Here is a 19467-nt window from a genome sequence, read left to right as displayed (position 1 = left end):
GGCCACAGGACCTCCCTTCTGAATTAATGAACCTTTTGCAACAAAGGCAGAAAAAAAATAAAGCACACTTACCCATAAACTGCCAGAAATGTCTCAGAATTTTACAGAATTTTACAGCAGCACGATCCTCAGGCTGGTGTTGGATATCAGCACTGATGCTGAGTGGGCTAGAGGAGGAAGGAAAGGCTGTGTGCAGGTGCAGCCCATGGGGGACTTTCCAGACACATTTCACCTTAAGGCATCCTGTGCCCTGGGCAAGAGGCTCAGCCTCTCAGGAGAATTCCAGTGTGCAGTTCTGTCTGAGCCTATCCCTATCCACCCTGTGTGTTCTGGGAAAGAAGAGACCCTCTGAAACCAAAGCCATCCTGCTCCAGACTGCCCTCTGCATACCCAAATTTGCCTGCTCTGCTGCAGCAAGTGGCAGGTTGGGCCAATGCCACATCTCTGCAATGAGGTGGGAGACCTATGGGAGACCTGAATGTGCTGTGCCAAGAGAATCACCATCACCAGAGCACAGCAACAGATTGGAAAGGGGAGTATTGTTTTCTTCATTTTACACAGAGTGGGCTGAGATACAGAAACATGTTGGATGTTGTCTTAGACTAAAGACTGGTGGTTATACACAGAAATAACTGCTGGTTTCAAAATTCTAGGAAGTACTGATTACATTGTGCCAAAGGAATAAAGAATCACTAATCACACCGTAAGTGTATTATAAATGTTTTACCTCTTGATTTCTGTTCTTTTACTTGGAAGGTTTCTGTTATCCAACTTGTGATGACAGAGGTGACTGAGGACACATTATGGGTTGTGATGGATGAGCAGCCTAATGACCCACAAAAACCAATCCTGACTTGAAGATTCTTTATCCAAATTTGTCTCAGAATCACAAATGGACTGGAAAAAAGCCATCAGAATCAATTCACTAATCAAAGAAGGGCTAAAGCAATAATAAATTCAATTCCAGTATGATTTACTTTGTACAATATCGATGTAGTATATAGGTACTAATGTGAGGTTTGGATAACTTACCTGAATTTAATCTCCAAATCTTTTTGATAGTTGCTAATCTTTGCTACTAAAATCACTGTATTGTTTATTTAGGTGTCATACAATGAGAGAAAGAAAAGATACTAAAGTATTGGAAGAGAGGACACTACAGTTCTTACTGTAATTACAAATCCCACCAGTAACTCAGGTTTTATAAACCTTAAAATGAGTTTCATTTTGTTAGAATAGAAATTAATTTATAAATGGAAGGCAGTAAGCTTACCTATAGAATACTTAGATGATATGGTGTTTATTCCCCTCAGGTACTGCTGGCTGGCTGAGCTGTGGGGGTGAGTCTGTGGGTCCAGGACCACCCTGCAGCAGGAGTGGGTGCTCCTTGGAATCACAGCATGGAGAGGAAACCAGGAGATAGGCCATCTGTTGTGCTGGCTCCTGCTAGCTCCAACAGGTGCCTGTTTGAACAAATATTTGATATTGTCCAGGAAATACACAGGGGTTTGTGTACATGTGTCTGTGCTAAACTAGTCCTCTACACACAGCAGTGGGGATACAGCAGGGCACAGAGTTTTGTCAATTCTCTTCCCCCAGGCCTGGCTCCGACCAGGCTTTGGCTCATGAGGCAGCTTTTGAAAAGAGATCTGGTTTATTATCTGTGAGGTCACAGGGGAGTCACTGGTGGTGTGGGACAGAAAGGCTGTGGGGAGTTTAGAGGAGGCTGGGGGAGGGCAGAGACAGCACAGGGCTGGTGGGAGGGCTGTGACTGCCAAGGAATCAGCACTTCTGTAGCCCAGTGTAGGGCCTTGGCCCACATTTTGGTGTGTTTGTTGAACACACACAGCACTGGAGGCTTGAGGATCAGAGACAGAGCCATGAGTACAGTGCCTTAGAGTCACCACAAAGGAGCAAAACCCTCCCTGCCAGACAGGCACAGAACCCTGGCTCAGTACACAGACTCCTAGAGCCTTCCACAGCCCCTGCACCAAACAGCAGCAATGAGCTGCTGGCACAGGGCTGCCTCTGCCAGTCTGGATGATGGAGGACAGAAGCTCATCTATCAAGGGGAGAGGGGTTTTCTCCAAATAGTTCTTCATTGTGTTCTCTCAGGACTCTCAAATCACTCAAACCTCTCACTCTACAAATAACTATTTAAAAAATAAACCTAGGAAATGAGATAACTCTGCCAAGCACCAAACCCCATGAATTCATTGCACCAAACACCAATCACTGTGTTCCTGTCAGCATCCCTGTCCTTTAGCATCCCTGTCAGCTGCTGTCCTTTCCTCTCAGACAGGCTGGGTGGCTGCAGACACAGCCTGGATGATGGCAGCCCATGCAGGGAGCTTCACCTCCTGCCTGGCAGGCCTCTGGCGGCGGCTCCCAGCTCAGTAGCATCGAACGTACAGTGCTGCTTGTCCCTGCAAGCCTCCTGTCCTTGGCTATTGGTCACTGGGGCTATGGCCTCCACCATTTCTGCTCCTGCTCTGCGGAGGGCAGTTCTTGGCTTTGCCCTTGGCAAGAAACCTCCTCTCTCTTGTCACTCTCCCGGCTCCTTCCCTGCGGAGGGTGGGACCCGATGATCGCGGCCGGGGTGACCGCACCGCGTCCTGCCCGGGGGAGCTGCCGTGAGCTGCCGTCGTGCCGGTGATGCCCGGGATGCTCCTGGAGCGCTCGGGATTCCCGGCACAGCCGCAGCTGCGGAGAACGCGCCTCCTGCGGAAAACAGCCGAGCCCGTGGGGGGCGCGGGGGGACCGGCACCGCTCCGAGCGCCCGCGGCGCGCCCGTGCCCGCGGCCACCGGCTGCCACCGGCTGCCACGGGGTGTCACCGGCTGCCACGGGGTGTCACCGGCTGCCACCGCCGCGGGCGAGCGCGGCGGGGCCGGGCCTGGCCGGGCCGCCGCCCCCCGGGCCGGCAGCGTGCGGCGCGGCGGGACCGGCGGCGGCGGCAGGATGGTGAGCGGGGCGGCGGGAGGCGGGCCGGGACAGACAGACACACAGACAGACACAGACACGCGGCTCCTGCCGGGGACCGACACAGAGCTCCTGCTGGGGACAGATAGGCAGACACGTAGCTCCTGTCGGGGACAAACAGCTGCGCCCGGGGACAGACGGGCAGCGCCTGTTGGGGACGGACGGACGGACAGACAGACAGGGAACCCCTGGCGGGGATGGAGAGACAGACAGACGGGCAGCCCCTGCTAGAGACGGACGGACAGACAGACGGGCAGCCCGTGGCGGGGATGGAGAGACACAGACGGGCAGCCCCTGCTGGGGACGGACAGACACACAGGGAGCTCCTGGCGGAGACGGACAGACAGACAGACGGACAGCCCCTGCCGCTGGCTCCCAGCCCGAGAGCAGGGCGCTGAGTTCCCTGCCGGGACAGGGAGGCTTTGGGCTTTGGGCCGTTCGGACCGAACCACCCGTGGGCTGGTGCCGCTCTGGGAGCGCTGCCCGAGCCCCACGGCAGGAGCGCCCGGCTGGGGCACGGCCGGGTCCCCGCGGCTGCGGCACTGCGGGGATGCTCTGCTCTGCTGGGCTCTGCTCTGCTGGGCTCTGCTGGGCTCTGCTCTGCTGGGCTCTGCTCTGCTGTGCCGCTCTGCAGCCCCAGCTCCGCCAGCACAGGGCACTCGGCTCCTGCCTGCAATACACCCCTGCCTGCTCGCTCTGAATGCTTGTGAAACGCTGAGGAAAACGCCGCGTTGTTTACTGAAAGATAGAATGGCTGTCCAACGTTATTACTTTCTCTTTAGGCCGTCAAGTATTATTATTTTTTCTCCTGTAATATAAAATTAGCAGGGGAATCTGAAATACAAAAAGCTGTTGGGGCAGTTTTTGTAAAACCAGTACATCTTTTTTCCATGTTCATATATTTACTTTTGCAGTATGGATTTATCAACACATGCCTGAAGTCTTTGGTGGTTGAAAAGTACGGTGAAGAAACATGGGAAAAATTAAGGTAATGTGTTCCCAATAAAGGTAGTGCATTGAAAGAAAGTGCTCAGGGATTCAGCAGCAGGGCATATAATTTCTTACTGGTAAATGGTAGCTGATGTGATGTCAAGTAATTATTAGGAGTAGCTAACAGGGCAAATGCAAGAGTTTCTTGCCTTGTAACACTTCATCCTCTGATACTAATTTGTCCCAATTAATTTGTCATATCAGATAATTAAAGATGACATTTAGTCTTATGCACAATTTTGCAATAGACTTGCTGGCTCACTTCTTGACAATATCAAGAAGTAATTAAAATGAAAAGATGTCATCCTTAATGTAAAGTCAGTTTAATTCCAGTATTCAGAAAAGCAGCTAAATCAGAATCATAGATCATCATCTGGTTCCAATCTTCCTGCCATGAGCAGGGAACCTTCCACTAGACCAGGCTGCTCAACATCCCATTCAATCTGGTTTTGTATCATCTCTGGTTTTGTCTTGTTTTCATGAGCTATATGATACTTCCAAGATACATAAATGATACTTAGATGCCATATAATCCATCCACCATATATTATCATCCACTGAAGCCAATATGAAAAAAAATCAGCAGGTTTGGGGAGCTCCAAGAGCTTGATATTGTGGCCACATTGAACAACAAACCAGTAGAACAGAAGACAAACTAAACCCCACTTGCTCTAGGACCCCACAGCATGATGTCCTTATCCTTAAAAGAGTTTGCTGTAATACCATAATGTGAAGTAGCAGAGATGGTGAGGTGAACACCACCATTCAGCCATGTTAAAACAATTTAATTAATTTAAAGCAATTTAACATTAAACTTACATTGTTAGGTGAAGTAGTGTGTTCCAATATAACCCTTGAGGGAGGTTAAGGAGTGCATGCACAGCAAACAGCACTTAAGAAATGCCAGGTGGATCAGCCAAGCATGTTGTATTTACAGCACTGCTGAGACAAGAATATTGTCTTCTCTGTTGTAGGCTGCAGGCTGGAGTCCAGGATTCTTTCCTGACTTTTGAGGTTTACAAAGATGAGATCACAATGCAGCTTGTTGACAAAGCCTGCAAAGTATTAGGTATGTGCTAGCTTGACCCAAAAATGGAACATCCTGGGTGAAGCCTGAGACTGCAGCCCAGGTTTTGTCTCCTGTGTCCTTGGGAATGCCTTCCCTATGTTGCAAGTTTTCTGCCTTCAATCTTAATCCACCTGACAGCATTGCAAGAATTTCCCAACCTTTCTTATTCCTTAAGTATCTTTATTTTTCCAGGTGTTCCTGCTGACCTTGTTCTGAGGGAGTTTGGAAAGTATTTCTTTGAATTCTGCAAGCGCTCAGGCTATGACCACATGCTGAGGACACTGGGTGGAAACCTGTACGAGTTCATAGAGAACCTGGATGCATTGCACAGCTACCTGTCCCTTTCTTACCAGGCAAGTCTGAGTAGTAACTGCTCAGCAGGTGTGGATGGACTCTGCCAGAGTTCATAACACAAGGAACAGCATCTCACAGGTGTGAATAAATAATGAAAAAACACCACCAAAGCATGTTCTCTTCTGCTGTGTTCTGAAACAGATTACTCCCAATGTTACGACCATTTCTAAAAATGATTGTTATTGACTATTCCTCAACACAGGTAGTATTTACTACATTGACTCTAACATGTAGCAGATTTTTCTTCATAGGTGAGAATATTTAATTTTCTGCTTATTAGCTTATTTATATTACAATTTATGTTATTAAGGCATGAGAGGCTTTTGTACAAGTGGAATTTTTGGTAGACTTTTTCAGAAAAAAAGATACCGAGGTTTTGGTTTTATTTGTTTTTTTCCTCAGGAGATGAATGCACCATCTTTTAGAGTAGAAAAGAATGAAGATGGGTCAATGCACTTACATTACTATTCAGACAGAAGAGGTCTGTGCCATATTGTGCCAGGTAATGAGACTAAATGCAGAGTACAGATCAATGCAATATCTATACAGAATAATCAAATATCTGCAGATGCACTCAGAGTTCAGTATCTTTTTTCAAATGATGCCTGGCCATGGAATTAAAGCCTGGTAGAGCTCAGTGTCCAGACACCTGAACTCAGTATTTCCCTACTGCCTGATCACTCCTATCTCACAATAACTTTCATCAAAATTTATTGTATGACAACTCAGGCCATAAATGTCCATTTTTGCTATAGAATTCCCTTCCTGGAAGAAAAATTAAAGTTCATGGTGTGTATTGTGTCTAGCTGGTTATTAATTCTCAGTGACTTGCTTTTAAAATTACAGTGAAGTAAAAACTCTAGTTGAGTTGAGGACATTCATCCTCCCTGTAGTACATCCAATCTGTAAAACTCCTACTGAACCCTGCTCCAAAGTGGATCTTTCACCTGCATTTATCAGAATCTCCAGATTGTACTTGTGCAAGCATTAGAGAGCTATAGGTCTGTAAGAGATGATCATATTCCTTGCTTTTATAAATGATGCTGAATTCAGAGTTTCTTCAAAACTTCCCCCATGTCAAAACTTATTTAATATTGAAAGCACAGAATTATTTGGAATTTCAGACAGGGCTTTTGATGTCATTTTGATGTCCAGTATTTTGCCTAATACCTAACCAGAAATGAGAGAACTGATTGTGCATCTGCATCAAAGATATTTCCTTCCTTTCAAAATATAATACTCTTCAATGGCTGAAATAGATTGTGTGGCAGAATCTCTTTAGACTCCCTGCCCTCTTTGGGTTGATGGGAATTCATATTCTTGCTCTATGGCTGCTTGAACAGATTCTTCAGCTCTCCTGCTGAGCTGCTCCTAGTGAAAATCAGCATTTGTCCCCGGCCAAGCAGGAGCAGCAGGAGCTTTAAAGCTGACCTCCTATGTGCATATTCTCATCATGACAGTGGTGGCAAGGACGACATGAGGTGCTTTCTTCTTCCAGAGTTCTTTGGAAAAGTGATTTCAGTGCAATTCCACTGAGGGCCCTCTAAAAGGGGAATTGAAAAGGTTTTGTTCTTGGCAATACCTTGTCTTTTGTTTCCCCTTCAGGAATCATCGGTGCAGCAGCCCTGGATTTTTTTAACATTGAGATTTCAATGAAAATAGTCAATCAAACAGAAGAAGAAGAAAGAACTGGGAAAAAAGAACATATTGTATTTCTTGTCACTCAAAATCCTCTATTTCCATGCAAGGGAAGAAATGAATTTTCTTCTTCATCTCAATGTCTTGTTGACTCTGAAAAACAAATTGAGAACCAACTGAATAAAGAGGTATTTTAATATTCATTATCACCATATTGCTAACATATATTTAAAATAAAAACACCCTTGAATTTCCCTTTGGATATATTTCAACAGGACCTTGAAAGAGCCAAGAATACAAATGGAGACACAGGAAACTCTGTTTGTCCTGTTAAGAAAAGTCACTGGAAAACATTAAGAGGAATAATCACATTAGGAAAAGGTGAGAGATTGCTCAGAGGGAGCTCATCATCATCTCTGAGTCTCTTCAATTAGATAGTCAGTAAGCCTCCCTATCCCCACCCACCCATCCATTTTGAAATTACCATTTATATTTCCTCTGCAACTTTTCAAAATGTTTCAGGTTAGGTTTCTTTCGGTTTGACATTGATGATCAAAGAAAGATTGCAGATAATAAGCATGCTTAGTAATGACAGATATTTAAATGGAATATGACCTGTCACTTTTGTCTCTTAAACAGGGCTTTCATCTGAAAAGTGTTCTATAAAATGCCATTGTGTGGTGAACTTGATTCTTCCTTCTCATGTCACTTGATTTAAGATGCTGAATTTAAAAGTGTGATTTTTTTTAACTTGGTAGATACTACTGCTTTCCAAAATTATCAACTGTAAATTTTTAAAGCCAAATTACGTCCTCCACCTCCAAAAGTCTACTGCTAATCTAGTAATCTCTGTTCTTACCTCGATGTATTAGATGTTTACATATGTTTATAAAATGGAAGGAATTTTTCAGTTAGGATTTTTTGATTTCCCAAAAGAATGAAAATCTAGATCACATTGCTAAGATGTCTGCATTCTGGGATGAGTGAAAAATTGAACCTGGTATCACCTGGTGCCATGTCAAATACATTACAAGGGCAGATATACTAAGAAGAAATTTATATGTATTTAAAATAAAATTTTAGACTAGCATTATTACTAAAAAAGAAAAATTCTTTAGTAGCTGTAAGTGTGAGTTATCAAGAGTGAGATTTTGATGAATTCAAAGCTCATACTGACTTCCTTTGAAGCAGAAAGAGGTCTAAAAGCTAGGTTCTAAGTTTGTAATATTTTGCACCAGTCTCCTGAGTGACTTGATTGTTCTCAGCAGAACTTGCTGGAGTAACTGTCATAGCCACCTTTGGGGGGAAAGAGATCACTGGAAGGAATCATCCTTTTGATTCTGGTGGGAATCCAAGTTTAGACCATGAGGATCAAAAGTTTTGGGTGCTTCATTCAAAAGATGAGCTTTTTTGATATTTTACCCATTGTATGCCTCTTACAAAAGTATCTGCTAGTAAGCACCAAGTACTCTGTAGATTTGTGACCATTTTGTAAAAACTCTCAGGGTAAGTAAAATAGAAACCAAACAGTAATTCTATCTCTGTGATATGGACATCATACATATGGTTTATTGTATAGGAGACTGAAACACACTGTTTTTTTTTTTCTTCTAAGTGTTCCTTAGTAGCTGGCAAAGAGTATTAAATCCACTTCTGTGCATGTTTTTGTAGGATGAACCCATGTTATTGCTATGGCATCTGCAGACTCATAGAGAAGTAACATCCACAGTTGTTCATCTATTTTTATTTTTTGACATAATTTCATGCATCTGTGGGGTTTTTGTACTAAAGTTTTAAGCAGTCAGCCAACTCAGATCGGTTGCTAGTCAGCTGTGGATTACACTGCAGAGCATTTAGCACAGATGTGTGCACATTTCTGGGCTCACACACTGTTTGCTTTGTCTTCACTCACTGTGTTATAGGGTCCTGTCTCACTGGGTGATAAAAAGTAATGCTGATTGGTTTTATGAGGTGCAGCCTGATTTAAAACTACACATTTATCTCACCACAGGTAAGCTCCTGAGAGGATTTGATCCTGTTTATCCCAAGAGCCTCTGGATTGACACAAAAACATTTTGCAATGGACTTCCTTTTCATATGGTTTTTGACAAAGAGGTAGGACAAGCATGTGGTCAGGGTGCTTAGTTTGCATAAACCTCATAGTAATTTCCCTGTGTTTTGACTGTCCTCCTGTTCTCTGTGTGTGCTCTGTGTGCAGTGTACACTCACTCACAGGATTTGCAGAAATACTCTGTACAGAGACATGCTCTATCACTGCAATAGGAATCTCCTTTGAATTTACTGAGTTTACCACAGCTGAAACAGCTGCAGATATGCCAGCAAGGTTTATTGCAGCAGTCTATCTGTTACCAAATAGTGAGCAGAATTTTTTGAGGTTTCTGCTCACCTTCCTGTCCCTGGGTATACCAGAGACATGTCCTATCCTTTAAACTGGTTTTGCAATTAGAGTTTCCCCCTCTCTCCCCAGTTACTAATCTATCCCAAGGCTTTGAGGGCTTGGCTGGCAGCTGAGGCTCTTTGTGCTTCCTGAGTCCACTCCTGTGTGCTTCTGCTGGGAAAGCCCAGAACCTACTGGATCAGACAGCATGCAGCAACCCCACTGGGAGCCAAAAATCTCTTTACCTTGTGGGGCAGGGTTGAGTCTCCTCTCCTGTGCATACATTCTCTGCAGCCCCCTGGCAGGGCTGCCCTCTGGCTGGCTCCCAGCTCCAACTCCTCTGGCTCCAAACCCTGTGGAGAGAATGTTGGCTTAAGGCAGGAGCAAAGAGAGGAGAAGCTGAGGATGGGGCAGTGGAAGAACACTGAATACATTTCCCCCAGGGAATGTGTTTTGGCATTGTGCTGATTGAGACTCTAGAGCACAGAATCTGCTTCATGCCACGGCCCACATCAGCCAAAATACAGAGTCTTAAACCCCTCAAGAAGGCCAGTATGCCCATATTGGATATATAATTCAATAAAATTACTAGTGTGCAAAGAAGAAAAATCCTACACCTGTTACTGGTAGCCAGGTCAGAGCTTCAATGACTGATGACAAGCAGAGAAGAACATTCCTGCAGAATTTAAGAGCTCATGTATGGTCAGCAGAGTAAAGGAAAATGACTAAACCTTTACAGTTTGTTAAGAGAAAGTAATCCATTGCATCTATTAGAAAATTAATATTTGCCAAGGAATTTTATGCCACAGTCACTTTTGTTTTGGTATCTCAAATTTTCTCCTGCAGCCAGCTGTAAGGCTGTTTTTGTGAGGTCTACACAAAAGCAAGCAGGGATAATAGCAGGTAGTTTTAGGGGTTTTTCACAATTGACAAGAAGGAGCATTTTAAACAACATTCCTTTTTTGGGCCTTTGTTTTGCCATGAAGGGCATGCATTCAGTGCTGTGTAGTAGTACACTGAAAAGGTAGAAACTCTCCTCAGAAATAAGCCATGTGCTCTAGAAAAGCTAAGTGTGTGGAAATGTATAAACAGTGATCATCTGTTGCTTGTTCTGAATTCAAAAGGACATGAATTGTAACATTGGTCCGTATTTTCTTTCTAAGCTCAAAGTGAAGCAAGCTGGGGTGAGCATTCAGAAGATTGTCCCTGGCATTCAGACCATGGGCATCTCCTTGGATCAGTACTTCAGGATCGTGCACCCAGAAGTTCCCTTCACCATCTCCAGCATTCAGAAGTTCATCAACAGCCAGTTTGTTTTCCAGACTAGAAGGGAGATGATGCCTGAGTCATGGAGAGAGCGGCCAATGCTAGAGCTAAGAGGTACTTCAGTGTTTTCAGTAGCACAAGTGCTCAAATGAAATCAGGAATTACACTGAGATGCACTCCTGACCCCACTCAAGTCCTATAAATAGCCTTGGGGCAGTGAGGAGATTAGGTGGCTCTGTTTAGAGAAACAGTAGATGCTTGAACACAAATTCTGCTATCACCTCACCAGATTCTGAAGGCAGAATCAACTCTGCTGCTCTTTGAAAAGCTTAGAAATATGGTGGTTTTCTGATGCTGCAAAACCCACATGTGAATGCATGATATGATTCTTAATTTATGCCTTTGAGGGGAGTTATTTGCTATTGGCTGGGTTTCAAATGTGATTAAAATAGATTAGTTCTCTGTGCTTTTGTTTTTTGTAGCACATTTTCAGGTTCTAATTTCTGTCTTCACACACCCCCCAAAATCACGTAAGAGCTTACCAGTTAAAATTATCTCAGCAAAAAAGATACCGTATTTGCTTTATTTTTACTGAGAGGACTGAATATGGGATGATCCTCTGCTGAGTGTAATTAACTATAATCACATTCGGTTTAATTGTTCTGTGACTTCAATTTTTCTTTTCTGAGCTATGTAATGTGACCTAATTTTCTCTTGTCTCCTTTCACCTTTATGTAATGAGTGTCAAGTCTTGTTTTCCTGAGATTCAGAAAAAAAATTAAGCATTTAGGGACACCTTGAAAAAAAGCAATGCTACCAAAACAAGGAACTTTGACTAGTCATGGGTACAACTGTACTTTCTCTTATGCTCTAGGGCTTAATTCACATGTATTTCTGATATTTCAATCCTCTTAGTTTTAAAGCTGGCCATCCAGTAGCCCTGGGATAAGATCAGGGAGAAAAAAAGAAAGAAATAGGAATTCATAGATTGCTGTTTAGAAAACAATGATACTTATGAAGCAAGTCAATAATAATAATAATGATAATAATAATACCTCAACAAAAACCTGAAAAAATTGATCCCCCACTTAAAATCCCTTTTACCTTTCAGGCATTTTTATAACTGCTTATTTACTTATGATAGTAAATGAAAGCTCCAACTTCCAGGGAGGAAAGTGCCATTGACTTTACTGGGACACAAATTATGCACTACGAAATTAAACTTCAAATGTTTTGCATAATCACTGTGAGTCTCAGTTCCCCTGTGCATGATTCTGACTGATTGGCTTTGGGAACAGCTCAAGAGCTAAGAGGAGAGGAGGGGAAAATGCAGAGAGGAGAGAAGTTGTGAGCACTGGGGCTCCTCATGAGAAGGAGGGACTTGAATCATAGTTGGGCTCTGCCCAGCACCTGCAGTGAGGGAGTGACTGCTTCCTGGGTTCCAAAATTTTGCTATTTGCCTAGTGTGGCTCCTCTGAACGAGTTCACCCCAAATTCCTAGGAAACAAATTCCCATATTATGCAGACCCTACCAGAACCCAGTGTCCTTGGAGCTGATCCCCCAAGCTGCTGCTCCCCCTGTGGGGGGCCCAGTGCTGAAAGCCTTGCCGCTCTGGCTCTCAGGGCAGATGCTGTGGATGGAGCCCCTGCAGTGCATGCTGTACCTGTGCTCGCCCCTGCTCCGCAGCCTGCACGAGCTGGAGGAGCGGCAGATGCACCTGGCCGACATCGCGCCCCACGACGCCACCAGGGACCTGATCCTGCTCAACCAGCAGCGCCTGGCCGAGATGGAGCTCTCCAGCCAGCTGGAGAGGAAGAAGGAGGAGCTGCGCGAGCTGTCCCAGCACCTGGAGGAGGAGAAGAAGAAAACTGAAGCTCTGCTCTACGCCATGCTCCCCCAGCACGTGGCCAACCAGCTGAAAGAGGGCAAGAGAGTTGAGGCAGGTGAATGAGCAGGATGCATTTGGGATGTGGGATTTGTGCTGCAGGGGGTGGGCATGGGGAGGTTGGAATGCCCTGGAGTCCATTCTCTGCTTGTGACATCCATGTGTAGGAGGATGATCACCGACCCTTCATTTCGCTGATAATAAAAATTGGGCTATTCCATCAAAAAAAGCCTTGGGGACTCTTTGCCAAAATTGTTCCTTAGGTGGTGAAAGGTGGTAGTAGCTGCCTATTTAGTGAACAAAATTCAGTGTTTCAAATCTGAGGTTTTGGTTTTAACATGGGTATACAGGAAAACGAGGGCTCAGAAGTGAAGGGAATAAAGTGGTCTTTGCTACAAAATTCTCTTACTACTTCTATGCTATCCATAAGTGTAAGATCATGATGATTCCCATTGTTAATAAGGTAGCAATAACATGCTTAAATTCTCTTTAGTCAGCATATATATAAAATTAAGGATAACAAGCTAAGTGTATCCTGTATTCAGATGTTTGGGTTGTTTGAGATGTGCAATTATTCTTATATTTGATACATTTTTACACTGACACCTCTCCTTCATCTCAGGAGGATTGTTACAACTGAGAGGCCATAGAATGATATTTTCAGGCAAGTCTCAAACGCATTCCATGATTGTCCATGACAAATGCCACTGCTCTTTGTGCCCACAGGAGAGTTCAAGGAGTGCACTATACTGTTCAGTGATGTGGTGACCTTTACCAACATTTGTGCCCAGTGTGAGCCTATTCAGATAGTGCTCATGTTAAATTCAATGTACCTGAGGTTTGACAGACTGACCACAGTGCATGATGTGTACAAGGTAGGTACTGATCAAAAAAGGCTGCAGAAATTTTTACTGTGGGGTTTTTTTTGTTTGTCTTTTTTTTTTTGGGGGGGGTGGGGGGGGTGTTTGTTTTGTTTTTAAATGTACTTAAATTGTCTTCACTGCAGCATGATTGTTGATTAAACCATAAAATATTAACTATTTGTAGTGGCCACACAAACTGAAAAACAGGGAGAAGTGGAAATTATTGGACAAGAACCCAACTTCTATTATAGGCTGAAGTCTCTTTCCTCACTGCTAATACCAGAATGGCTCTTCTTTCATATCTCTCTCCCTCCTTTCTCAAATGCCTACCCTACGTGCACAATTTGCCTGGTTCTTTTACTTAAACCTCTTCTAAATAGGTTCACTATGTCATTGTCTCTTTTGGTGGAAATAGCATTATAAGCAATACCCAGACAATAGCTAGACTTTCATTTCATGGAGATCTTCAGCAATGGTATCATCTCCTGCTCACCCCCAGAGAGCACCAATTAGACCTGGACTGTACATGTGGTCTCCAAACTGTGCTGGAAGGATCAGACCCCTGGCTGGCCTATAATAATAGCATTATTAACACTTCTAGAGGTACCAGGTTTGATGTGCTGAAGAGCAGTTCCTAAGTTCCTGTCTGTCCCCAGCTCATTAAATATTTAGGAAGGCAGAAATAGTGAAGGGTGAAATCCAAATCTTATTCATTCCTTGCTCAGGCAAGGATTGCAGTTCACCCACAATAAATTGTACTGGGAAATCAGAAGCGTTTCTTCCTTGGCAAGGAATCTGTATTCAATAATTGAAGCATCCAGGATATGGCCCACAGATTTCAGGATAAATTAGCATCATATTCTGTCTAAATCATCCATCATAAGTAAATGATCTGTCACTATAATAATCTCCTTTTGAAGCCTGTATATAACTCCTATTAATGTTGAAGGAGGTTACAGGGGTACAGAGAGCAAGGATGAGATTACTATTGCAGGGAATTGGGAAAGAAATGAAATAGTGACATTGATCAAAGAAACTTGGCCCAAGCTTACAAACATCTGAAGTTATGAATAAATCTTGTTAAATTAAATCTTCTACTAGGGCTGAAAAATAATTAGGGTATCTATTTGCATTAATAGCTTTTTACAGTTGTTTTTAATTTGTTACAGAAAATTGCTGGAATCACTGTGGGTTTGGCTGTGTGATAGAAGGCATAGACAGGAACACCTTCTTTGAGATTGGTGTGCTGAACTGTTTTAAGTCATTGTGTTAATGAACAAATCCAAATAATAAATTATGTTTTCAGTCTCCTATTGGTGTTAAGTTTTAACAAAGCCAATTAGTCTAATCTAAAAGATCTTTTGTTTACTGCTGATAAATGGGCCAGTGAAGTCTCCCAAAAGCAATTTAGAAAATTTCATTACTGTGTTATAGACTTTTACAGTAGATTTTAAACATACAAGAATTCTCTGTTTCGAACAGGTCTGATCTATTCCCAGCAAAGTTTCTGGTATAGGAACAAAATCCAAAGTTTTTCTCAGGTAATGTAACAGCTACTTCAAGGAGACTGGATGCCTGAAGGAGGATGAACCCTTCAGCATTTGTCTCACAGGCTGCAGCTGTTGTGGGAAAACAGCTGGCTGTAGGGAAGGATGCTCCCAAATTGTTTAGCTCACACTGTGCTCTGTGATATCCTGGAGACTGGAGGTTCCTTAATTTTGTGTGAACCTCTTAATCATAACCAATAGTGAATGGGCTACTTTGCTTTATTGTGGCTTTTAAAAATAAATTTCTCTCAAATAAGAAATACACTTTTAGCACCAATTGTGAATTAGAGCTAATTAATAACACTCATCTATCAGGTAACTCCTGGCTCAGGAGCCTGTGCCTCAGGCTAGCTCTTTGTCTGCCCTGGGTAAGAGGAAGGCAAACAGTCTGACACTTGCACAGCAGCCCTTTCTCCTTAGGGTCTCACACTGGGATCTAAAGTGGGTCAAGTGAGCAGGGACAGAATGCAATGAAATTTTTAGTGTAGAGTGAAAGAGAGGATCTGCATGTCAAGGAAACTCATATGTGCTGAAGCTTTTCAGTGGTTGCAAGCATGTTTTAAGAGAATGGGGCAGTTGTTGCAGCTAAGAAGAGCCCTGAACAGCACTCACCTGAGTGACACAGCTGGCTGCTCAAGTGCTTGTCCCTCTCCCTTGCAGGTGGAGACCATTGGAGATGCCTACATGGTGGTGGGTGGGGTCCCTGTGCCTGTGCCCACTCACGCAGAGCGAGTTGCTAATTTTGCCTTGGGCATGATAATGGCAGCCAAAGGAGTACAGAACCCAGTTTCTGGAAATCCTATCCAAGTAAGTCAACACAAAGGTGCGTGTGTGTCTGTGTGCTGCTTGTGCTGAGCTTCTGGTTAATGTGTTGCAGAGCTGCTTCTGGCTCCTCTTTGGCTCTGGGCACAATTTCCTGAAGAGCCTCTCCCGTGGATATTTGATCCCATACCGGCGTCTGGTGTTGTCTGAGCTGAACTTTTCGGTGGCTGGATGGCGTTAAGAGAGATGTCAAACACCAAGTGACGTTTCTGGGGGGTGTTTTATGTCTTTGTAAAGATTCGAGTTGGGATCCATACAGGTCCTGTGCTGGCAGGGGTGGTTGGAGAGAAGATGCCTCGTTACTGCTTGTTTGGGGACACGGTGAACATCGCCTCCCGCATGGAGAGCCACGGCGTCCCCAGCAAAATCCACCTCAGCTCCAGCGCCTACCAGTGAGTACTCAGGAGCCCCCACCTGCCCAAACCCTGCTGAAACCTGGTCCTTAGTTACCCATTTACACAACTTGTAAAGGAAAGTCACTGCCTATAATGACTTCTATTTTTTTCCAATTATTCCAAATGTACTTATATATATATAAGCAGAGGTTTGAGAATTTCTATCCTAGAAAGCAAAATATTAAAAAAAAATTGTGATAGCTTGTTCGGAAATACTGGTAAATTGATGTAGGTGCTAGAAAGAACATTTAATAACGAAAGGTTTAAAATCTCTCTGATCACCATAATTTGTAGTGAAAATTTTATTTACACTTACTAAGGATTAACTGCTTAAACAGCTATCCTCTTCAGTGTAATTTACTTTCCAGAAACTCATGCATGTAAAAAATTAATACTACACTTTCAAGAACTTTATGTATGCATAAAATCTGTGTGCAAGAGCAGAAGCAAAGACTAACTACAAAAGAAGGAGTACAACAACATTGGGCACATAGGAATGATACTGGGAAAATGAGAACTCAGCTGGCTTCTAAATGGATAACAAAGTTCAAAGGCAGCTAGAGGAGCTTCTGCAATGTTAGAATATAAATAGAAACATGGACCTGCTGTGGCAGGTGATTTAGTGACAGTGCCCTGAAGAAAGGCTCAGTTACTCAAGGCCTCTCGTGCTCTGGTCTTCACTGATGAGATATTCAAGGTCCCTGTACCAAGAGTCAGGGTTTGAGGAGGAGGTGAGCTATGGGCACGAGAAGAGGATCAGAGCAGGGTCTTTTGAGACAGCTCAGTCCACAGAAATGCTTGGGAGCAGAAGGGACCTGAGGTGATGAGAGCTGGGTGATGGCCCTGCAGAGCTGCTGGCTGTCAGCACCACAGCACAGCTGTATGGAAAAATGGCAAGGGGGACACACTGAAGCTTAGGCTGATCAGCCTCATGTCAGTCCCAGTGAAAATCAAATGGCCATTTTTGGACACATGAAAAAGGCAATTGGGAATAGCAAGTCTGGATGTAAAATAGATTAGTCAATCATGCTTGACGGTCCTGATTGCCTTCTCTGATGAAATGACTGGGGATAATTCTGGCTAGCTGATATTGGCTGCCTCAGTCCTTCATTTCTAGTTACTGGTAAATACTGAAGTATTTGACTATGTGAGCCATTAATTTTTGATCAGGCTGTATGTGTCAACCCATGAAAGCACAGCAGGCTTGAATAAACAGTTGAAAAAAATCCTCTGTTGTTCACAAATTGAGAGTCTTTTTCCCAGACTGTTGTGATTTGATCATTCAGCTCTTTTAAAATGGTGTCATTTTTACTTGTCTTCATTTTTCATGTGTCATTTTGCTTCTGATACTTTAGGTGCCTAAAATACAAGAATTTTGAGATCACTGAAAGAGGAGAAATAGAAGTAAAAGGTAAAGGGAAAATGCACACATACTTCCTCATTAGAAACAAATCTGCAACTGAGAATGAGATTATGGGAAGGCCAATGAAAGATTTAGATTCTGGCCATGAATCTGTTCAGTCCATTCCAGAAGGCAAGATTGAAACTATGCCAAGTTCTCATCAACCAGGTAGAGTCAACACATATTTTCCTCCTTGAACTAAGGAATGTTAATACAATGCAGTTAAATATAATTTTGTGTTCTTCTTTCAGCTACTCAGACTCAGCAAAAGAAGGACCAGACCCTAGCTGTTGCAATGAAGTATGTTGATGGCCCCACAGATGCACAAAACAGCCTCAAAAGAAGAAATCAGATGAAAGTTGGAGATTTAACAGGTATTTAGTTACCATCTCACAAAGACCACTGAACTAGGAAGTAACTGAGGCTAAATCTTGCTAGTTCTTTATATTCATCTTCTGAATAACCATAGTTTTATTCAAGCCAGAAATTCTGCACAATCATTAGGGCCAGACAAATTTCACCTTTGCAGCAATCCCAGGTGTTGATTGTGCACTAGTGAGAAAGAAGCTGACAGCTGTCCAACCCCAGAGCCCTTTCTGGGAGTGCAAATAGAGTGGATAAACATTAGACAGCTCTTCACAGGGACAAACCCATGAACTGTTCATGCACACATCTTTTCCTAGAGAAAATGTAGTTATGGGGGAGCCTTACTAGCTCAGGAGACACCTCAGTCCTGTCTTCTGCAGGACTCAGAAGGATTTTTTGCCATGCTCATGTTCTGTGACCAAAGTTCATTCTCCTTTGAGGTAGCTGATACTGAGAGATAACAGGTTTGATGCCATAACAACCTAATCTAATGCAGCAAGTCTTGCAGCTCTATTTATGTGTTTTGTGGATTTTACACAGACTAAATATGTTGTCACTAATTACTAGAAAATATTTTACTGCCTTCCCTCCCACCTGCTTAGATGTGGTGGTTAATCTGGTATGTGGTGTGCTGACAAACAGAAACCTCTCTGGTCCTTAAGAACTCACACAGCAGGAGCGTTTCCTTTCAGGCAAAACTTGTGATTCCAAAAGCGATGGGAGTCTCCATGGCAACCAGCATGCAGATGATGGTCCTCATCCTCCAAACCAGGCAAGAGTCAAACCTGCTGCTGAAGAGACACAGAATAGAAATGTTCGCTCTAATTTTTGCACTTTACTCTAAGTTTCTTATTTTTACAGTAAACAGAGAAATTTTATTATGATTTTGTGCATTTTGCTGTTATGGGACTGATTTTGTATATAAGTACCACATGATTTTGTAAAAAAAACCTAAAAAACCAAAACCAAAACAAAAAAAGACATTTCATCACAGTTTTCAGGAAAAATAAAACAAGCGGAGGAAATTTTTAAAATCCATCTACATGGGCCATATAATACTCTCAGTGGAGAAAGAAACCCTTGCAGGATGCTTTGAAGATGCATTTTCAGCCTGTGCCACATCTTTGAATATCTTTGTAGAAATCATGTGTTGGTATCTGATGCAACAATTGAGGAAGAGGTGACTCATCCAGCTAGAAATATTCCTACTCAAATGAGCACTTGCCATAAAAGAAACATTCCCTGAAGTGACCATCTGTCTTGACTCCAGCACAGCCAACAACTTCCCCATGTAATGCTAGCAGCATTCACCCTATGCTTTAGCTGCAAAACCAGCTTAATTTCCTAATGGAACTTTTGTTGGGTAAAGGCATTATGAAGTGGAAGTGCAGAATAGATCTAAAAGAACCTGTATTTTTGCATCCTGAAGAGAGAATAATGTGTACTTGACAGCAGCCAACAGTGAAACAGAGCATCTATGATCTCTGAAC

General features: G+C 43.2%; 1 protein-coding gene across 1 annotated transcript; it reads left to right on the top strand.

Moving 5' to 3' along the window:
- Nucleotides 1-2887: 2887 nt before the first annotated feature.
- On the top strand, nucleotides 2888-18959 carry LOC306806674 (guanylate cyclase soluble subunit beta-2-like). Its single transcript, XM_079315644.1, has 16 exons — nucleotides 2888-2963; nucleotides 3896-3969; nucleotides 4946-5040; nucleotides 5233-5393; nucleotides 5797-5896; nucleotides 7000-7220; nucleotides 7308-7413; nucleotides 9044-9147; nucleotides 10594-10810; nucleotides 12320-12640; nucleotides 13309-13457; nucleotides 15653-15799; nucleotides 16052-16206; nucleotides 17565-17779; nucleotides 17863-17985; nucleotides 18670-18959. Exons 1-16 carry the CDS (start codon nucleotides 2961-2963, stop codon nucleotides 18819-18821), a joined length of 2343 nt encoding a protein of 780 aa, XP_079171770.1. The 5' UTR covers nucleotides 2888-2960; the 3' UTR covers nucleotides 18822-18959.
- Nucleotides 18960-19467: the final 508 nt, after the last annotated feature.

The sequence above is a fragment of the Erithacus rubecula genome (genome assembly GCF_903797595.1).
Source record: "Erithacus rubecula genome assembly, chromosome: 11".
Classification (NCBI taxonomy): Eukaryota; Metazoa; Chordata; class Aves; order Passeriformes; family Muscicapidae; genus Erithacus; species Erithacus rubecula.
The sequence above is the reverse complement of the archived record's forward strand: the minus strand, read 5'-3'. Positions and strand labels throughout refer to the sequence as shown.